The sequence below is a fragment of the Labrus bergylta genome, chromosome 16 (genome assembly GCF_963930695.1).
Source record: "Labrus bergylta chromosome 16, fLabBer1.1, whole genome shotgun sequence".
Taxonomy (NCBI): domain Eukaryota; kingdom Metazoa; phylum Chordata; class Actinopteri; order Labriformes; family Labridae; genus Labrus; species Labrus bergylta.
The window spans coordinates 12,813,911-12,832,623 of NC_089210.1; the positions used below are offsets into that span (position 1 = coordinate 12,813,911).

At 40.3% G+C, this 18,713-nt stretch overlaps 1 protein-coding gene across 2 annotated transcripts in view; it reads right to left on the reverse strand.

Moving 5' to 3' along the window:
• Window positions 1–18,713, reverse strand: part of usp31 (ubiquitin specific peptidase 31) — a 45,816-nt gene that overhangs the window by 24,372 nt on the left and 2,731 nt on the right. The window contains exons 2-16 of one of the 2 annotated variants that reach the window (XM_065964780.1): window positions 18,578–18,712; window positions 18,057–18,151; window positions 17,858–17,950; window positions 17,221–17,356; window positions 16,837–16,984; window positions 16,568–16,748; window positions 16,289–16,400; window positions 16,013–16,107; window positions 13,211–13,288; window positions 11,344–11,473; window positions 10,760–10,879; window positions 10,138–10,363; window positions 9,890–10,048; window positions 9,228–9,380; window positions 6,808–8,177 (exon numbers count right to left, since the gene is read on the reverse strand). In XM_065964780.1, the coding sequence (XP_065820852.1) occupies window positions 6,808–8,177; window positions 9,228–9,380; window positions 9,890–10,048; window positions 10,138–10,363; window positions 10,760–10,879; window positions 11,344–11,473; window positions 13,211–13,288; window positions 16,013–16,107; window positions 16,289–16,400; window positions 16,568–16,748; window positions 16,837–16,984; window positions 17,221–17,356; window positions 17,858–17,950; window positions 18,057–18,151; window positions 18,578–18,712 (3,231 nt within the window). Of the gene's footprint in view, window positions 1–684; window positions 8,178–9,227; window positions 9,381–9,889; window positions 10,049–10,137; window positions 10,364–10,759; window positions 10,880–11,343; window positions 11,474–13,210; window positions 13,289–16,012; window positions 16,108–16,288; window positions 16,401–16,567; window positions 16,749–16,836; window positions 16,985–17,220; window positions 17,357–17,857; window positions 17,951–18,056; window positions 18,152–18,577; window position 18,713 lie in introns of those variants that run through there. The other variant, XM_020642520.3, reaches the window with a different exon arrangement.

An 18,713-nucleotide genomic window follows, 5' to 3' on the forward strand; every position in this document is an offset into this window, starting at 1 on the left:
TGGAATCTTCATACAGCCAAAAATGACTTGTAATTCTTCTTGCTAATAAAAAAAAATAATGCTAACCTCATATTACTATATAGCCAAAAAAAAGTGACATTTTAAAATGTACTGCAGTCAGTACTAAATAAAAAGTGGGAACCCCTCTTTAAGTAAAAACTGGGCCCAGATACTCTTGCATCAGTACATCCCTGCACCCAGGACGAGCTTGAAACAATAATCCTACCCAGACATTTAGAGCCACAAATGTATTGCACAGCCTTGAGGTCTCAGATATTACACAGTGTCTGCAGCAGTCAGACGATGAGCAGGAGATTTGTGCGCTCATCCACTTGCTTGCCCGTCCCACACTGGATCTCAAGGGGATCAAATGTGAATCTTTGAACATTTGCCTGAAGTTGTGCAATTTTTGAACGCTGGAAGAAAGCAAAACTATAGCACAGTCCTCCTGCAGATCTGACATATGACTTATATTTATAAATGCCATTTAATTAGTGGTGATAAAACCTAAACAGACTTTTTTTTTTTTTTTTTACGAGGCATCAGTGAGGCTCTATAAACCACTGAAATAGAGAAGCTTCATGTGATGTGGAGTCAAGCAGAGGGAGGATTTGTTATAGTAAAGCTCCCTCTAGTGTAGGAGCACAGCAACCATCAGACAAGGTTTAAAAAAAAAAAAAAACATTAACTGTTTCAATATTTTTTTTAATCAGATTTTTTTTAATTGTACTTGCATGGGTAAAACAACGAAGTATGTACACATTTGTCCTTTTAGAGAAATCCAAAGAAACATTAAAAAAAGTGCATAAATGATGATAAAAAAAGAAATAAATTAACATACAAGACTCAGACAGAGTCTTAAACTCTTAGAAGTCAAAAGAGGCGAGCACTGGAATAAAGGCTTACATGTAAAAAATATAATAAGAAATCAAAATAGAAACATTAGGGCCCATCCAGACTTTGCAGATGTACAAAACAACCCCGTGAAGCTCACAAACATGAATACAGTAAAACTCTTAATGAATGCAACAAACAGGACTTTACAAAAGACTTTACAAATGATGGTTAAAAAAAAAAAAAAGAAAAAAAAAAAAAGTCAAAGACAAAAAGTTCAAAGGGGAGGCATGCTAATCATTTAGCACTATAGTGTTCATTGTTTGCTTTAGGAGCTGTAAATGAGAGTCATGGCATTCGTTCATTACACAGCTCCTTAGTATCATTAAAAAAAAAAAAAATATCGACACTTTCATTACAATTCTCCTGGCTTAAGGCTTCGGAAACGTCTCCGCATCATCTGTTTGTAGTGTTAAAAAAATACCACTAAAAGTCTTACATATCTAACCCTGAAACAAAGTCAGGGTAACTCTTTAAATTCAGGTCACAATACTCACCATTAACTACAGGTGTTGCTTATTAGTCATTAATAAGTGCTTATTTATACCTTATTCTATATGACCATAAGTACTAGGTCATTAACTAAGAGTTTGCCTTCCTAATAACTGCCTTTAGAGTGTAAGTTATGAAGTTGTTGACCATACATTATCATCTTAATATGCTTTGCTTAGTACAGCCTTTATAAGGTAAAAGTAAGCAAAAGAATATTAGAATCATGTTCAACGACTTCCTAATTTACTATCAATGAGTAGTAATAAGAGGAAACTCCTAGTTAATGACCGTCTGAGGTCCAAACTGTACAAATTGTTATTAACTCAATCTGGTTGGTTGAAAAGTATCCAAACTTTGGGTGGCAATTTTCAAAAGGGAGTTGGTAGTTGGTCCCGAGGCTAGACCAGTTGAGAAGCACTGCTTATAAAGAATAATGTAGAAATAAGTGCTTAATAATGACTAATAGGCAGTCAGTATGCTAACAGTTAGCAGGCTAACAAGCAACTACTGTAGATAATGGGGAATATTGTGACCTTAATTGAAAGTGTTACCAAAGTCCAAAACCAAATGACAAATGAAGACACTTTTTAACAGCTACTGTTAACCAGTAGGATGTTGTAGTCCGAGTTTCCTTGACTCGGTGGTAAAATGCCTGAGCAGAAACGTTGCAGATCATTATATTCATTTATGGTTTCCTCTTTAGAGCGTGGAACTTTCTTTGACTTTGTTAGCGACAAAACAAAAACAGCTGTGTCACGACGACGACAGCAACAACAACAACAACAGGAACTCTGTAATCTTAATTAACTTCTGCAGGGAGACCTGTACGCATTTTAACGAGTGCACTGATTGATGTGGTTATCAGAAACATGGAGCGCTGCAGCTTTTACAGCATGTAAGGAAGTTGCCTTTCGTTTGCTGATAAACAGACTGCTGGGAATATAAAAGAATAAAATTCACATCAGGGTTAAAATGAATGATGTGACATAAATACTAAAAAACAACTGAACATTTACATTTTAATGCCATTTTTCATCACTTACTGTCATATAAAACTACAAATGTACTAGCTCTCTTTATTGCATTTAGCTGTATTGTATATCTATATATATATATATATTTGAATTATTTGCATTACCTTTATATAAGTAACTGGCCACATCTTTGACGCAGCAGAGAACATTTCAACAGGGCGTCACAAACGTATCACAAGAGTGAATCAATGAAAGGCTTTCTTTTACAACATACATGAGGCTATTCAGGAACCACAGAGAGATGAATGACATGTATAGTGTTGACTGCTGGTGTACAACTGTAAGTATTAAACATCTGATCCTGAAAAAAAGAAAAACAGTAACCCAGCAGGTTGTGGTAGGAGCACCCAGAGAGCACAGATCAGCAGAATTCAATCATAAAATAAGAGGAAACTAAATTGAAACATTAAAAAAAAAATGGTTGAATGCTCAAAGCAGTCGTGGCATTAAAGCGATCTTTATATAGGCATTCTTTATAAGTGTAATGCTTTTACTGTACAGATAGAGTATTCTGTACTAAAGGGTCTAAATAGATGAATGGTGTGCAAATTAAGCGATTGAATACACCAGCCGCGCTCAGCTTTTTTTTTTTCTCTACTTTACAGCGGCACAGGCTTGCATAGTTAATGAAGTACATGCATTAGCGTTTTCATGCAATACTGCATCCCATAATCATTCTTAATTCTGTCCTCTGACGACAAATAAAAAATAACAGACTGTAAGTGCAGTGAAGAAAGCTAGGGTGCTAAATCTAGTCTGTGAAGATGGTGATTCTTTCTCTTAAACAGTATGCGCTGATTCTGACATCGTGTTTCAACAGTTGCGGACACACGGGTCATAATGAGTACGGTAGTTGTCTGCAATTCAATGAGTCAGCCATGTTCTGTTTTTTTTTTTGTATTTAGAAGCTATTGCTCCTAAAGTCTAATTGCTGAACATTATAAAACAGGATTATAGCTCTACCACTACTATGTCGCCCATGTGTGTCTTAAAGTGTGATGTTTTGTGTGTAATCACCCGGAGGTTCCTGTTACTTAAAACAGGACCGAAGTGAAACTGTAGACATTCAAATCATATACATTGAACTTTTTACACCATCTGTGCTGCAGACTTCAGATCATGAATGAGCTGAACGAATACAAAACAGTTATGCAGGCAATATGGTAGCCATGGAAACGATTCTTATGAATGCATATGCAGCGTTCAGAAAAAGAATCCGGTCATTTGCTCATATAAAGTTAAGTTTTGCTAAAAAAAAAAAAATATGGTGACTCACATTGCAAACTGTAAAGTGTGGGGCCTAACATCCTACTGCTCCACCCTTAGTGAATGGATAAGTCCATGAAACATCTTCTGAAGCAAGAGGAGGAGCAGATGTTAAAAAATGTACACAAGCCACCACATCCTAAATGCTTAGCTTAAAACACAAAACAACAATTTTTTTTTTTGTTTTTGTTTTTAAATGGTCCTGCCTTGATCCAAAGTGCCATGCATAGGTTCCTGATAGATTACAATGAAAAGTAGAAAAGAGCAGCTAAAGGGGAAAAACCACCACTTTTAAAACATCACCGTGTTATTTTAATGGTCAATGAGGGCTTGAGCAATGTAGCCGCTCTTTTTGGTCTGCTGTTTAAAAAAAAAAAAACAAGTCCCGCAGAGAAAACAGAGCTCCTACATGAGAAGTGTGCAGACAGAAATATCACAGCAGATGATTCCTAGTCTGAAGTTACAGGCAGCACACTGTGTAAAGTCATTGAAGGTCACAAAGATACGTTCATTCTTTGGCTATATCGATGTTTTTAGAAGCTAATGGAGAACTTTTTTTATTTCCTCTAAATGTCAGATTTCTGGCTCTGGTTTCACAGGAAACATAATCTATAATTACCCTGTGTTCAGTTCTGTTTTTTCTTTGGCTTTGATATTTAATATCAATGAAACAAAAGTCACAATTTAGCTTCTTTTTTTAATCATGCTATCAACCCCAAAACATGATATAAGTCGTTTCCCTCAAAGCTTTTTAGTTTTTTTTTTAACTAAATGAGATGAAGATTGAAAACTTGTGGTTGGAAATGAAGGCTGCCTTGTTTGCTCAAACCCTGCTCAGGCCATCAAAATAACAAACAATAAACCCTACTCAGGGTGGAATTTCCTCGGAAACCATCTGAGAACTGATGTAAACCTGGAAGATGCTACAGAGAAACAGCTGAGATAGAAAATGTTCATGTGTTAAGTAAAAACGTACTAATGCTCGGATTAGATTAGCGTTAACACATTCACTCAATAAAAACAGACTCTATGCTGGTATCTCATGTCATGAATATTGCAGTTGTTAATAAAGATGATTGTTCCCAACGAGACCAGCCAGAGTCATTACAGCTGCCGTAAATACACCCATGCAGAAAAGTCAGCCAGCACGTTCATATTAGGACAAACTCAAGGACGTGTATCAAGGTAGTTCTAGGATTCATGAAATGGCTCATTATTGATTTTCACTTTCAGCCTGATGAAGAAAACAATGTGAAAAGTATTATTACTCTCCTACGAGGTACCGCAAGTTAGGAGAAATGCTGCAGACTTTCACTGAAGTGTGTGGTCACAGTTTTCAACATCAGCATTGGAAGTTTTTTTTCCATTGAATAATTGTTGCTAGAGGAGCATCAGTCTGTTACAGCACCAGGTGGAGTGAAGGAGCCTTTTTGTTTTTTTTAAACATATATGACCCCTAAAAACATTGAGATGAATGTACCCTTTTACCATTTCAAGTCTAAGGCCTGTTCACACCACTTTACAACATGTCTAAATCATGAACACATTCCAATGAGATCATGACATCGTTAAGTTAGTGTGTATCTATATATCTCTATAAATATGAATGTTCTGGGTCAAAGAAAACTACTTTCTCTATACAAAGTGCAAACCATACAACATTCCTACTCAGTGATGCATACAGTAGTAGACTACAATGTTGCCAAAGGCAATTACTTGTTTCCATGTACAGTATTGGAAGTATTGAAAGGCGCTTAAGATCATTTTCTTCTTGCTTATGGAAAGAAAAGACGAGTAATATACGACATACTTTGTCAACATCTGTACAGACACGTATATATATCTATTTATATTCTTTGATTTGAAAAGGGTTTCATTCCAAAACTCACCACCTCCTCAAAAAAAAAAGAAAGAAAAGGAGTTAACCCCAAATAAGCATGTGATAAAATACGCGTCTATCCAAAAAGTATGATTATTAAAGAAAATAATAAGTGGAAAATATTGGAAAGTTTCACAACAATGTGTGTACCGATTCTTAAAACCTTTTTCTGTTTTGGTCCAGCATCACATCTGTAGTTCTGTTTTACATCACCATGAAACAACGCGTTAATTTACTTATCTCTAAATGTAGTCTTTGTTCCTATGAATATCTTTACATAAAACCAGCCTTACCCCTTTCTTACCAAACGCATGAGAAGTAAAGAGAAAGGGACGGACCGACGGGTTGTGTGTTGATCGATGAAAACGAATGCTAACGCTCAGCCACAATCGTTTGGGAATGAAACTCTTCTAGGTGTGTGTGTGTGCGCTCAGTTTCAGTATTTGTCCAGAGAAACGACTTTGATTTTAAAGTTTTGTTTCTGATGCTGTTGAGTTTTAAATGCTGTGACAGGCAGCCAGCGTACTTACACCCTTTGTGTCTTTAAAAGGATAGGATGCTCGTTATATTAGAGATTTCACATGCAAGCTAAAATCACTGTTTGCAGCGATGCAAAGATATAAAAAGCATTTGTGTGACGGAAAGATAATTGGAATTCAAGATTCAAATTGTGAATTTTGTCAGCTGTCAAATAGTTCTCAAGTGCACACAATCGGAGGGGGTGTGACATACAGCTGAATGTGTTTGGATCATTAATCCTCCATGCTAGAAAACATCTAATATGTCAAGCAGTCATCCTTATCAAAGTCAGTCCTAATGCTCCAAGGTGTAATTGGAGACAATCTGCACTGCTTTTAAACGCGTTTTGGCAGAATACCAGGCAACTGTTTGGCACCTTAATATGATGATGATGTACAGGCCTCTCTTTTTTTTCCAGTTAAACAAAAATGACTCAGAGCTGGCTGCCAACATTCAGAGCTCAAAAGCATACGCATTCGACGCCATTGAACAAAACCATATCATCAAAGAAATGTCTCTTCACAAATACACTGGTGCTCACTGAAACATAGGCACAAAGAAAAAAAAAGCTGCATTATGTTCAGTACTCATTGTTACTTGCATGAATCGTCATTGAGGCCTCTGTGTTGTACGTGCAGGAGATTGCATGCTCGATGACAGCTTCTGGAAAGACGCCATCCTTTCGGGAGGCTTCTTCCCATTAGTGGGAGACTTGAGACTTACTTCAGAAATGGAAGACTTGGATTTGCCAACATTTAACAGCGTGCGGCTGAGAGAGCTGGGGGTCTTGGAAGACTCCTTCTTGGCTGATTTTGTATCACCCCCTTGAGTCTCTGCAGGGGTCTTGGAAGACGCAGCATCTCCCGTCTTTCCGTTATCACCGCCCGCGTCCTTGGCTTGCCCGTTTTGCTTACTTGTCCTTTCTGAGGTCTTCTTGGCGAGCAGGGAGCTCTTCCCTAAGTCAGCCGACCGGCGGCTTTCCCTTTGTCGGAGGGCGTTCTTGAAGAAGGACAACCCTTTTTCCTCGGTTTTGCTGCTGCGCTGCAGGTCCCTGGTGGAGACGCTGGGGGAGCGCAGGCTGGTGACAGAAGAGCTGCTGCTGGAGCTCCTCACAAATCTCCTGTCAGTGCGGTTGCTTTCTCCGCTCTTGGACAGTGAAGAGCGACCGACCGAGCTCCTGAGGTTGTCCACCAGGGGGCTCGTGTGCATAGAATCTCTGCTGTAACTCCTTTCGACCATCTTTTTCCGACTACTCGCGGTAGTTTTCTCGGCGACGCTGGGGGCTTTCTTTGCAGTTGGCGAGGGAGATGCTGAGGACTGAGGGGTGGAGCGGACACATTGCTTGTATTGTGGCGTTGCCTCCTGAGGTTTAGCTGCCTCCTTTCGTTTGGAGGGGGTTCCACTGGGGGTAGATGGGCTATTCTTGGCATTTACACTCTTTTCTTTAGTATTGCTCATCTTTTTACCTTTCACAGGCGTACCGGAAGATGTCTCAGGACTGGAGGTCTTATGGGTTGAGCACAGGCGTTTTTTGGAGCTTTTTTCCTGCTCCTCTTTGCTGGAACTCTTCGCCGAGCTTTCTGCTTTTGAGCCGAATCCTCCGATGCTGCTCTTGCGTTTTTGTTCTTTGGAGGGAGTACCTTGGGTCGGTAGAATGTTTTGGTCTATAGCTGTGATCTGGTTGTTGTTTTCAGTATGCTCATTTTTGGAGCTCCTCTTGTCCACTGGAGTGGGAGCCCTGCAGTACATCATGTCAAGGAACCTTTTACTGTTTTCCGGCTCACTGAAGTTGCTTTCCATCATGGACGTGGGAGTCCTGCTGCCAAAGTAGCGCTCGTGTCTGCTGTAGCTGCCAAAGCAGGACGTGGAAACTTTGTCATCACAGGCTTCCCCGATCTTCTCCAGAGGAGGAGAACATCGGGAGTCGAGGGAGAAACGTGAGGGAGAGTTGGATCTCATCTGCAGCTTAGCAGAGAGAGACCACGAAGGTTTCATCCCGCTGTCGCTGAGGGCTAAAGGACTAGCGATGGACGACCTGGAGGACGAGCTTTGACGCTGAATGCTCCTCACAAAAGGCCGGACAGAAAATCCTCCTGAAAACGAGCAAGCGTTTAGTAAGAAGTGTTACAACACACAAATATACGAGTTTAACAGCTTTAACTAACGTACATGTCTAAACACATTTCATATTATGATGAATCTTAACATCATAAATACTATTATGTTTAAGCACTCACACATACACATTTAAATTTCACATAAAAAGTGATGACATAGCAAAATATTATGTATTTACATACAAAGTTTTAGAAGCATCAACTCTTGTGATATCTGGGAGAATTGCAGTTGCATACCAGATTGCTTTTCCAACATATTTAGGGACTGTGCTCACCTTGTATTCTACATGGTTTAATCGATATTTTATATTCTATATTTATATTGACCACAAGCAGCAGCCAGAGCCAACATGTGTGTTATGTGAGGTTTCCCCCAGCAGAGGGCTCTGTCTCTTCTTTTTCAAAGTAAGATATGGCACATTATGACAACTCTCTTGTTTGTGTATTATTCTCTCTCAAGTCACTTTAGAGTTGGCATTTGGAAGTCTAATTTGGTGTCTTTCTATCTATTAAGAGGCTTATTGAACGCTGAACGTAAAGCATTTCTTTTTCTCTTTGGGTCTACAGCACCATGAGGCCTGGCAGCACCAGATGTTTTTTATTATTTTCTAGCAAATTAACTTTAATACAAATTAAAAAGGATCCTCCCTCAACAATCAGTCAGTACATGGTGAGATACCGAACAGACAGATTGTAATAACATCGCCATCTCTTTACCAGGGTCTGAGGGCGACTGGATGAGAGGCAGCAATGCATCACACAATAAAGAAATACAAGAATGACTAAAATCTGGTGAATATAAGTTCTACTTAGAAGGAGGAGAGGGGGAGGGTTCAGGGTGGACACACACACACACACGTTTCTTCTTGTTTTTGCAGTTTTAAGTGTGAACACATATTGTCACACATAGTATTGCTCTTGTCATGTCTCTCACACGTCCTGTAGCTGTCTTGTGAGACAGCTACAGGACATGTGTGATTTATGAAAATATATGAAGCACAAATACTTAATTCAAGCACGTCTCACCGTCATCTTCACTGCGTTCTCCTGGAAACTCTACAGACTCTGCCAATGATGCCAGAGAGGTACGTCTGGATGAGGCTCCAGAGGCCAAGCTAGCAGGCCTACTGCCGGGTAACCTGTTGATCCAGTGGTCACACAGGGAGGAACTGGTGGAACCTTGGGTGATGAACAAAAAAAAACAAGTTTATTCAAAGGTGTAGAGTCAAGGTCAGGTTAAGAGAATTTTCTGAAATAATAAAACTACTTTCAAAAAGATCTGAGGGGTACATTCAAGACCTGGGTGTTTTTTTTATACCTTCATGATAAAGAAGGACAGTAAACTGAGTAGGAAATGAGGGATGAGAGAGCGAGGAATGCAATGCACCAAAGTGCTAAGGGTCTTAGTCAAACCCAGGCAACCTTCCTCAAGGACTACTGACTTTGCAAAAAAACAGAACCTCTGTGAGCTGCCTGAGTTCCTGTTGTGCCCCTTCATAGAGGCTTTTGAATTGCTCTTTGTCTGGACCCTCCCCTGGGACCAATTTGCCTTGGGAGACCCTATCAGAGGCTAATGCCCCCGACAATCCAGGTCCCAGGTTTACCAGGACACACAAACCCGTTAATTGCTTAGCTCTAGTGTTTAACCTTTTGCAACAGTTCGATGTGGTGATAAAAAAAATACTGACCAGCAACAGAGCTGTTGGCTGACCAGGAGGGGATAGCCGTCCTCCTCTGGTAGAACAGTATGTAGGCCGTCTGCTGGCACACGTCATCATCAGCTACTGGTGAAACCTCACTGTCATCAAAGCAGTACCACTGACCATCAATGGAGTTCTTACAGTAGGCTGTGAGGGTGACGCAAAGAGAATAATGGATCAAAATGAACACTTAAAAAAAAAAATCTTTGAACTAGACTAACCGTTTACGGCGTTACCTGTGTAATGGCCTCCGTGCATGTTCCCATGGTGGTTGCACACAGCATACAGGTCATACAGGTAGTCATCTGGGTTTCTTCCCAGGCCATATGGCCGTCTCCATGGCGACCAATGGGAGGGTAAACTCCAGCTGCTTTGGCTTCTCTTCACCACATGAGGTGCCATGTCCATGCCCATCAGCGGGAACCTCACCATGTTCTGCATCTTCACCCTGCGGTCCCCCTCCTGAAGAAGAACCCAGAAACAAACAGAGACACATTATAGGAACGCCACCAAGCGACTAGCTGCAGCTGAAGACTAGCTGCTAGGGTGTTGTGTTTAAAATGATAAGATAAAGTGTTTTTAATAAAGAAGAAAGAAACATTAGCTACAACCATTAGTGAGAACTTTACTGCCGCAGACTGCTCTTACTCAAAATGAGGATACTTTAGGTTAAACTTTTTAGATGAATAAACAGGGATAAAAAGTGTGTCCTATAAACCGCATTTTAGGTAGGTTTATAGATTTAGAAATAAAAAACATATTTAAGTAATTAAGTGAGGATGGAAGAGTGCCGAGTCAAAGCAACAACTTCAAGTCAAATGGATACATTCTGAGCGGGGTTTGGTGGAGATGATGTACCTGTCTGAACCTCTTGAGATGCAGGATGAGCACATCCGGAAGCGTCCACAGGCTGAGCTTGATGCGGCCTTGCTGCAGCTGCTTGCAGTGGGGACAGCGCCAGGCATCATCTGGGGCCAGCTAAAACACACACCACACATCACACAGCCAGGCAAGCAGCTATCAAGGACAAGTTCCAACCACACTGCTTATAAAAAAAGAGGCCTCACACAGGAAGAGGCCCTGAACCTCTCTCTTTATTCAACTCCAGAGCAATAGCAAGCAAGTCAAACCACAGTGTGTGTGTGTGTGTGTGTGTAGGTCTGTACTGAGAATTTTCTAGTTTAGTCTAAACATAGCAATTGGAGGGAAACTCAGAGCTAAACACATAGAGGGAGAGGCTTTCTGAACTTGAGAGGAGGAATAATAAACCAGTGGGGAGAAGAACAATTTGAGGTTCCAATTTAAAATATACTGCCCACTGACATGTGCTGAGGTGAAGCTAAGATTTATTTTCAAATGTCAATCTACTGACAGTGCAGTAATTGATCTCTCTGTGTGTGTGTGTGTGTGTGTGTGTGTGTGTGTGTGTGTGTGTGTGTTACCTGCTCCTCTTTAGTGTAGAGGTGGAAGCACTGAGAGAGGGTGCAGGCCTGTGGCTGATGATGTTGCTCCCTGTGCAGATACACACTCTCAGCATCAGGAATGTACTCCTCCTCAGTGTGTCCAAACAGACTGTGGGAAAATTAGGCAAAAAAAAAAAAAAAAAAGTCCATTTATGCAACAGTAAAGTCATGGGAGAGAATCATAAGATCCCGTGAAAAATGTGTTTAAACTACATATACATACGTTTTAAAAGCCCCATGATTAAGTAATTGGTTTAAGATGGGGAATAAGAGCAGACAAGTCATTGACTGTGTAGGAAGAACTTCAGACTCTGGTGTTTACTCTGTTTTAACACATAACACAGCTGTTTCCAGTTCAGCACATCTGCAGGTAGATTTGTATTGTTTATTTTTTCAAAAGCAAGAAGTTATAATTGTGGTCAGGGCCTGACCGATACGGAAATTTATGGGGCCGATATCGATATTGGGGAGAGAGAAAATTGGATACCGACATATCGGCCGATATATTTGTTAGATCGATGAAGTCTGTAGAGATGGATGGATGTAAATTAACATGTTTATTGTGTTGATCCCTCAAATCAAATTTTCAAACAGTTGTCAAAAAGATATACAAAATAACGAAGACAAGATGCTCACTCAACTCTAAAAGTAACTGCACATGTACCTGCATCAACGCTCGACACTCTGGAGAGTGATAATGCTTGATGTAATGCAAATAGCGCCCTCTGCTGGTGAAAGAGAACTGCTTGATTAATACAATTAAACTCAGATGAAATGCTATTTGACTGGTGAATAAATCTAGTAATATCAGCGCTTATCTGTGATAAAATTAGGCAATACAGATAGTCACTGGATAAGCTAATATCGACAGATATTATCGGCGGGTCGATAAATTGGTCGGGCTCTAAGGGGGGGGGGGTAACAGAAAATATTTGGCTGCTTAAGTTGACAGTTTTTAGAAATCCAGCATAATGCTAAAATGTTGATGACTGCAGCAAACTGTTGCTCAATGTAGTCGCACTTAGTTATGATAGAGATAAGTTTTAGATTACCTGACTGACCGACCAATACATCATGAAGCCAATTAACAAGAATCTTAGCACTGCCCGCAAACATGATGATCAGATGCTGGTCTGCACTACAATTTGGTGATATAATACATAACATATACCTACAGAAGGTTACTGGTTGAAGAAAATGCTCTTCTGGATATTTTGACATTGTCATTTCTGATCAAGCAGGCTCTGCCAATTAAAGGATCAAAAGTTTGGCACTCAGTTCAAGAAATTTCAGGTCGAACTTTGTGTTGATACATGATGCCAGTAATTGTATTTCCACCATTGCATCACTTTACGTGTTTAACTTCACAACTTAGCAGTTTAGCTAAGCAGGCAGAGCACAGAGAGCAGACAGAGGCTTATAGGTCCTCACCACATCTCTGGCCCTCAACACTTTTATCCCTTTATGTCTCCCTCTGCGATGCTTTCCAAAAAAAAGATTGAATAAAAACTTCACAACTAATTCTATCATCTCGACTCAACAAAATCTCACAGGCTCACATGGAAAGATTTTCAGCCTGACTGATCACATCAAAAATAAAGCTGTTTAGGCATCAGACGAGTGTCTCAAACTGTCCAAATAGATACCATGTTCAAACCAGTTTGTTTGGTGTATGCATGTCTCCTAAATATAACGGTTTTGCAGTTGTTTAGATTTATAGATTCTATACATTTCCCAAGAAGACTAGAGAACATAGATATGTTAAACTTGTATTTTGTTCTGCACAAACAAAAATGCAAAAAAAACAATGCACACTACAGTGTTAAATGTAGTCTTTTTCACTTACTAGTCCTTGGTCTCTTTGTCCCACTCCACCACGATCTTCACATGTGGGGGTCCTCCCTGTCCACAGGACTTGTATGCTCTGTTAAGGAAACAGTATGACAGTGAGAAACGAATGACATCGTCTTTCACTTACAAACTGGATTTCATTTATGTCATATTAAAGTCGATGGTGTTAATCAGCCTTTCCTCTCAAAATTGAGTGCCTCATAATGAATTTCACTACTTAAAATAAACTATTTAAAAATGAGGTCAGTGTAAAATCATTCTTCTGTCAGGGATTGGTTGGCACAATATCACCTTAAAAATATATATATATATATAAATGAATTAATTACTCTCAAAGTAGATATAAAAGCTGAAACTCTTATGCTACACTAGCTGTTGCCAGGGTTACAGAACTGTGTAGAGATCAGACAATAATACAACAAATAACATTTTATCTTTTTTTCAAAGAATCTATAGTTCAAAAGTAGAATAAACAGACCAAGTGTTTACTCATGCAGCTCTGTGAAGCAGTAAGGTTTGTGACTTGTATAGACTGATGCACACTTATGTAGGTGATAGGCCAAACGTGTTAAACTGGCATTTTAACAAACAGGAAGAATCATGTTTGGGCTTGATGAGAAGGAGGCCTGTGAGAGCAACAGATGAGGCCTGTCATGAGAAGTAGAAAGGATGAGATTGATGTCATTCTGACCTCACCCCCAACACTCTAGTACAGTGGTTCTCAAACTTTTTAGACTGCGTACCACCTCCGAAAATATTTGGCTCTCCAAGTACCACCATTATGGTAGATGTTAAAACACACTGTAGGCCTATTTCTACACACATTTTACGCAGGAGGTTATTTATTATTGACTGTTGGTAGCCACACTATAGGACTACTAAGGGCTAGCGCTAGAACTGGCACTTTAACTAACACAACTCTGACATTTGCCCAAATCAAAAAAAAAAAAAAAGTGCAGCACAATAAAAATGAAAACTTTATACTAACAACCTGTTTGAGAATATTTAGTCTCCAGTGTTTCCCACTAATAGACGATAACTGGGCCCAAGTATATTTCCGACCTGTTCTAATTTAATTTTTCATTTATTCATAAAATTGCTGCGTGCCTGAGAGAGCGAGAGGCAGCGGGGAGAGAGAGAGACCGTGCAAGAGAGTGCAGACGCGCGCGCGCTCCGCAGGCTCGGTGCAAACAGTGCCGCTTTATTATAAGTCTCTGCGTTCAACATAGCAAAACTGCCTTTTAAAAAAAATCCCTCTAGACTCCTGAGGAGTGTTAGGACAGCAAAAGAGAGCAGAATCACATCAGCTTCAGAGCTACAGAGAGAGAGAGAGAGAGATAGAGAGGGTGAGTGACTGTCCGTACATGCATCAGAAACTGAAGCTCCTCCTGGCTCCGTTTTAAAAATGTACAGCTGCTTGCTGCCGATTGTGTCCTGAACTCCAATAAATAAGAGAATATCTGTTAATGTAGGCCTACAGCTGCTTGCTGTTGTTTCAGGACTGAAATATAACGGAATATCGAGTGGAACTTTTCAAAACGCGAGGCGTACTCCTGTCGTTGTTTATGTCTGTGCGCGCGCGAGCAAAAATTGAGCAGATCAAAGTTGTTTGTTGCAAAAACTAGACTAATTTAGAGGGGAAAACACATTTGATATAAATACAAACCAAAGATACAAGACAGATAAGATAGGAGCATGACAAAAATAAAAAATGTCGTTTTATGCTGAACAGGTTTTTTTTTTTTTTGAAATATTGTGGAGATTTCTTTGCGTACCACCACAGGGAGCCCGAGTACCGTACCATAGTTTGAGAACCACTGCTCTAGTACTTCCCTGGAATTAGCTTTGTGTGCGTTCGTCTACACTTTGGTTGTTTTGATTACAGGCGAGCTCACTCCCTTTTTCTCACCAAGACAAATGTTGAGCCAAAAAGAAGACGAGCTTGATTTGCTTTAGAGAGTTTTAATAAAAATATGAAAAAAATATAGGAGATCAAACCAGATGAATGCAGTTTGTTTTTAATGTTCATATTGTCATGCTATTTGGACTTCTGTCTTGCTGATAAAGAAAAAAACACTCCTACTTCTACTGCACTCGGTTCAGCCGTCTGAAAAAGTCATAGAAAGTAGAGAACCGTGGTGCAGCACGTTTCTTTTAAGCTTTACAAAAACACGTGTGTCAGTTGTGTTACTTGCGTCATCAACTCGATGATATGAAAGCTACGCAGTCTGTTTACTGCATGTGGCCACAGTGTTAACCAACAGCAGCTCGAGGTGCTGCTTTAATGGAAACACACAAGCTGAAAAGCTGCCTCCTGACTGAGTGTCTACCTCCTGCATTCAGCTGACATGATCTGTAACGGCAGCAGTGTGTCCTGTGCTTGTTTGCAGTCATGTGACGTGCAGACTCTGCACGCAAAGCAGCCAGTTCACTCTGTGATCAGGTGAAGGTCTGCTATAATATGATATCAGACAGACTTCTCCATTAGAATAACCACTGAACATGAGAAACTGGGCAGCTTTGGTTTCGCATTTAGCACCACAGAGCAGACATGTTCCAGGTAATATTCTTTCCATCCAATGTCCTGCACTCTTAACTATTTCACATGTACAATAGAGGGCATAACTGAAGTGATAAAGGACCTTTTAAAGGTTAAAATTGTGTAAAAGTGGAACAGCTTTGTGAGGCATTTTGTGACAGTGTGTACTGCATGCAAATCTGCAAGGCATGCATATCTCTCCAACTGCAAGACTTCAGAATGTGTTATATAGAGCAGTGAACAGAAAATAAAACTGACCTATCAACAGTGGGATGACACAGTGGGCGCTCGTCTTGAGGAAGGAGGTAGGTGATACCAACAACGCCTACGACTCGAAGACTGAAAGGTCCAACCTACACAGATACACCACAGTCAGTACTTCTGTTACAGTACATCTGAATCACTAAAGGGATAGTCAGAAACATCAGTAAAGAATTGCACCAATTTTAATGTCGAAAAAGAAACATATTTGCAATCTCATATTTAAAAATTAAAGGAGGAGTTTTTTTTAAAAGTGCTTGACCTTCTCCCTACCTGAATGTAGACGCCAGGCCTGAGCAGATGACGCATTTTCTCCAGGATCTCTTTCTGCAGAGCATCCCAGGTCACAGTGCGCTCCATGTACAGTACAAAAGGTAGCCCAAACCTAAAACAACACATGTAACAAATGTTTGTTGCTTTGTCAGCTGTTATGAACTGCTTCAAAGGGCTTTCAGGAACAGCCCATCAACCTCTATACTCTGGATATATTAGGAACATGTGCCAAAAAAAAACACAGATTAGCAGTGAGGAAATCAAACGATCTGATTGTACCTCTTCCCTTGGTGGCCAGAACAAGCTCTGTTGCACACCAGAAGAATGATTTTTTCTGGTCCCAGGTTTTTATTTGGGGATGCGGTTAAAGGAGTCATGGCCCCCTGCATGAAAGACGGAGTCCTGCTGATTTCTGTCCCGTACTTCAAGTTGTTGTGATTTAAGTTTGCCAGAAGACTTCCTGTCAAAGACACACAAAAAAAAGTCTCTGTAGATTTCATTCCATTCATTTCATGTCAAAAGGGATGAGTGTTGACGGAAAACTTTACCTCTCTTTGTGCGTATGTTTTCCAGTTTGAAGGTCTCCGGTGTCTCAAAGGCAAATATGGAATCGCTCTCTTGAATAATGTCGAGATCGTCGTCGTCATCGCAAAATGATCGATGAAATCCATCATAGTACATTTCCGTCAAAACAAACTGAAAGAAAACAATAAGATTTGTGTCACTTATTTGTGTACATTTTATTTGAATTATTTTATGTTTATCTTCTCAAACTAAGCCCCCTTTTTGTTTTGTTTTTTAAAGGTCATGACAAACAAGCGCTGACGGGTAGAGGAGGCTTCAGGAACAGGGAGCTAACATTGTGTGACTGTAACATAGCCTCACTGTGTCAGACCCTGAGCTGATAGGAGACTAGGAGACAAGAATAGCACCTGGTCCATAGGGATCTTTGTCTCACGTGACACCACATCTCTGAGGCGATAGACGGTGCTGTTGAGGGGAACAGCAACCCCGATCCTCATACAGTGTGAGTACTTCCCCTGGTACACCATCGTCACATACAGGGGCCTAGTGAAAACAGATTACAAAAATAAGAACACATGCCACTATGAGAGCTGGGTTACTCTTCCTTTGCAACCATGGTGTGTGTGGAAATGTCAAGCTTATTGTACCCTTTATTATAGTTTAGGGTTTTTTTTTCTTTCGTGACTAAAGACATCCTAAGCATTCAGTTGTTTTGCCTTAAAATTTCAAAGTAAAAGCAACTTCGAAAACCTGTTTAACTCCCTTTCTGCACCCTCAACTCCCCCAACTCACACCAACGCACCAGACCACATTCTTTCTTCTCATATTTGCTTCAGGTTCTCATAAACTTGTCAAAACACTAGTGAGCCTTGAACGAGAGGTGTCACACCTCGAGAAAAAGAAATGACCAAAAAAAATGTATTTTGAAACCCTTTTTAAATTACTTTATGAGCCCATAAATGCTTACTGTGGTGAACCCAATCAATCACTGAATACAAATAGTAAAGCAGTAACAATAAGTCATTACTTAGGCAAGGCACTCACCGTGTGTGTGGCAGTGGGATGGGTAAGGAGATGCAGAGGAATGGATCGAACGTATTGCTCTGCTTTTGGCAATGTGGACACGTGAGAGAGGATCTGTGGAGGAGGAAATATGTTGTTGTTTTTTTCTTATATGTACTCTTCATAAAGTAGAGATCATTTAACCAATAAGCGGAATACTTTTACTTGACATTAAGTGTACCTGTACTGCGCCTGAAAAAGTTCCTGTACAAATGACCCAGCAGAGAGGGGAGGGGAAGGGCCCTCTAAGCTTTGGTCATCCTCTTCAATAGGTGGCTGAATAAACACAACAGGGTTTTACCAGTCTGATTAATACATCATGAATAACACCAGTTTATCAGGGATTATAACCTTTCATAAGAAGCCCTCACACTCTGTTGTCATTGACCGGCGCAAGGAAACAAGACCAGGCATGCCTAGTTCAGCCTGACTGTGAAAGACGCTTATTAGGAATATAGAAACAAGTGTGAAAGAGCAGTCGGAACACATGAGAGTTACAACGCACTCGAACAAAATAGCCAAACAATAAACAGTGGGAAACGTTTTGTCAGCTTAAAAAGGACTGCACTGACAAAACGTCCAGTAAGGTATCATCTAAACTTCCCTTCAAGTCTGTATTTTCCAACCGCATCAACTTTGCAGTCTTGACTAAATCGTCCATCTTTGTCCATCAAGTAAATCAACAAATCCTCTTAGGTTCACCTTTATAGCAGGCCTGCTACTTGGGTTGACTGTGTTGAGGTCTTCGTGCACTCTGTCCAGCAGCCACAGCAGAAACTCTTGAGCGTCATGCTGAGCGTGCCCTTTAAACTGGGTGGCATTTTTCGACACGGCATTC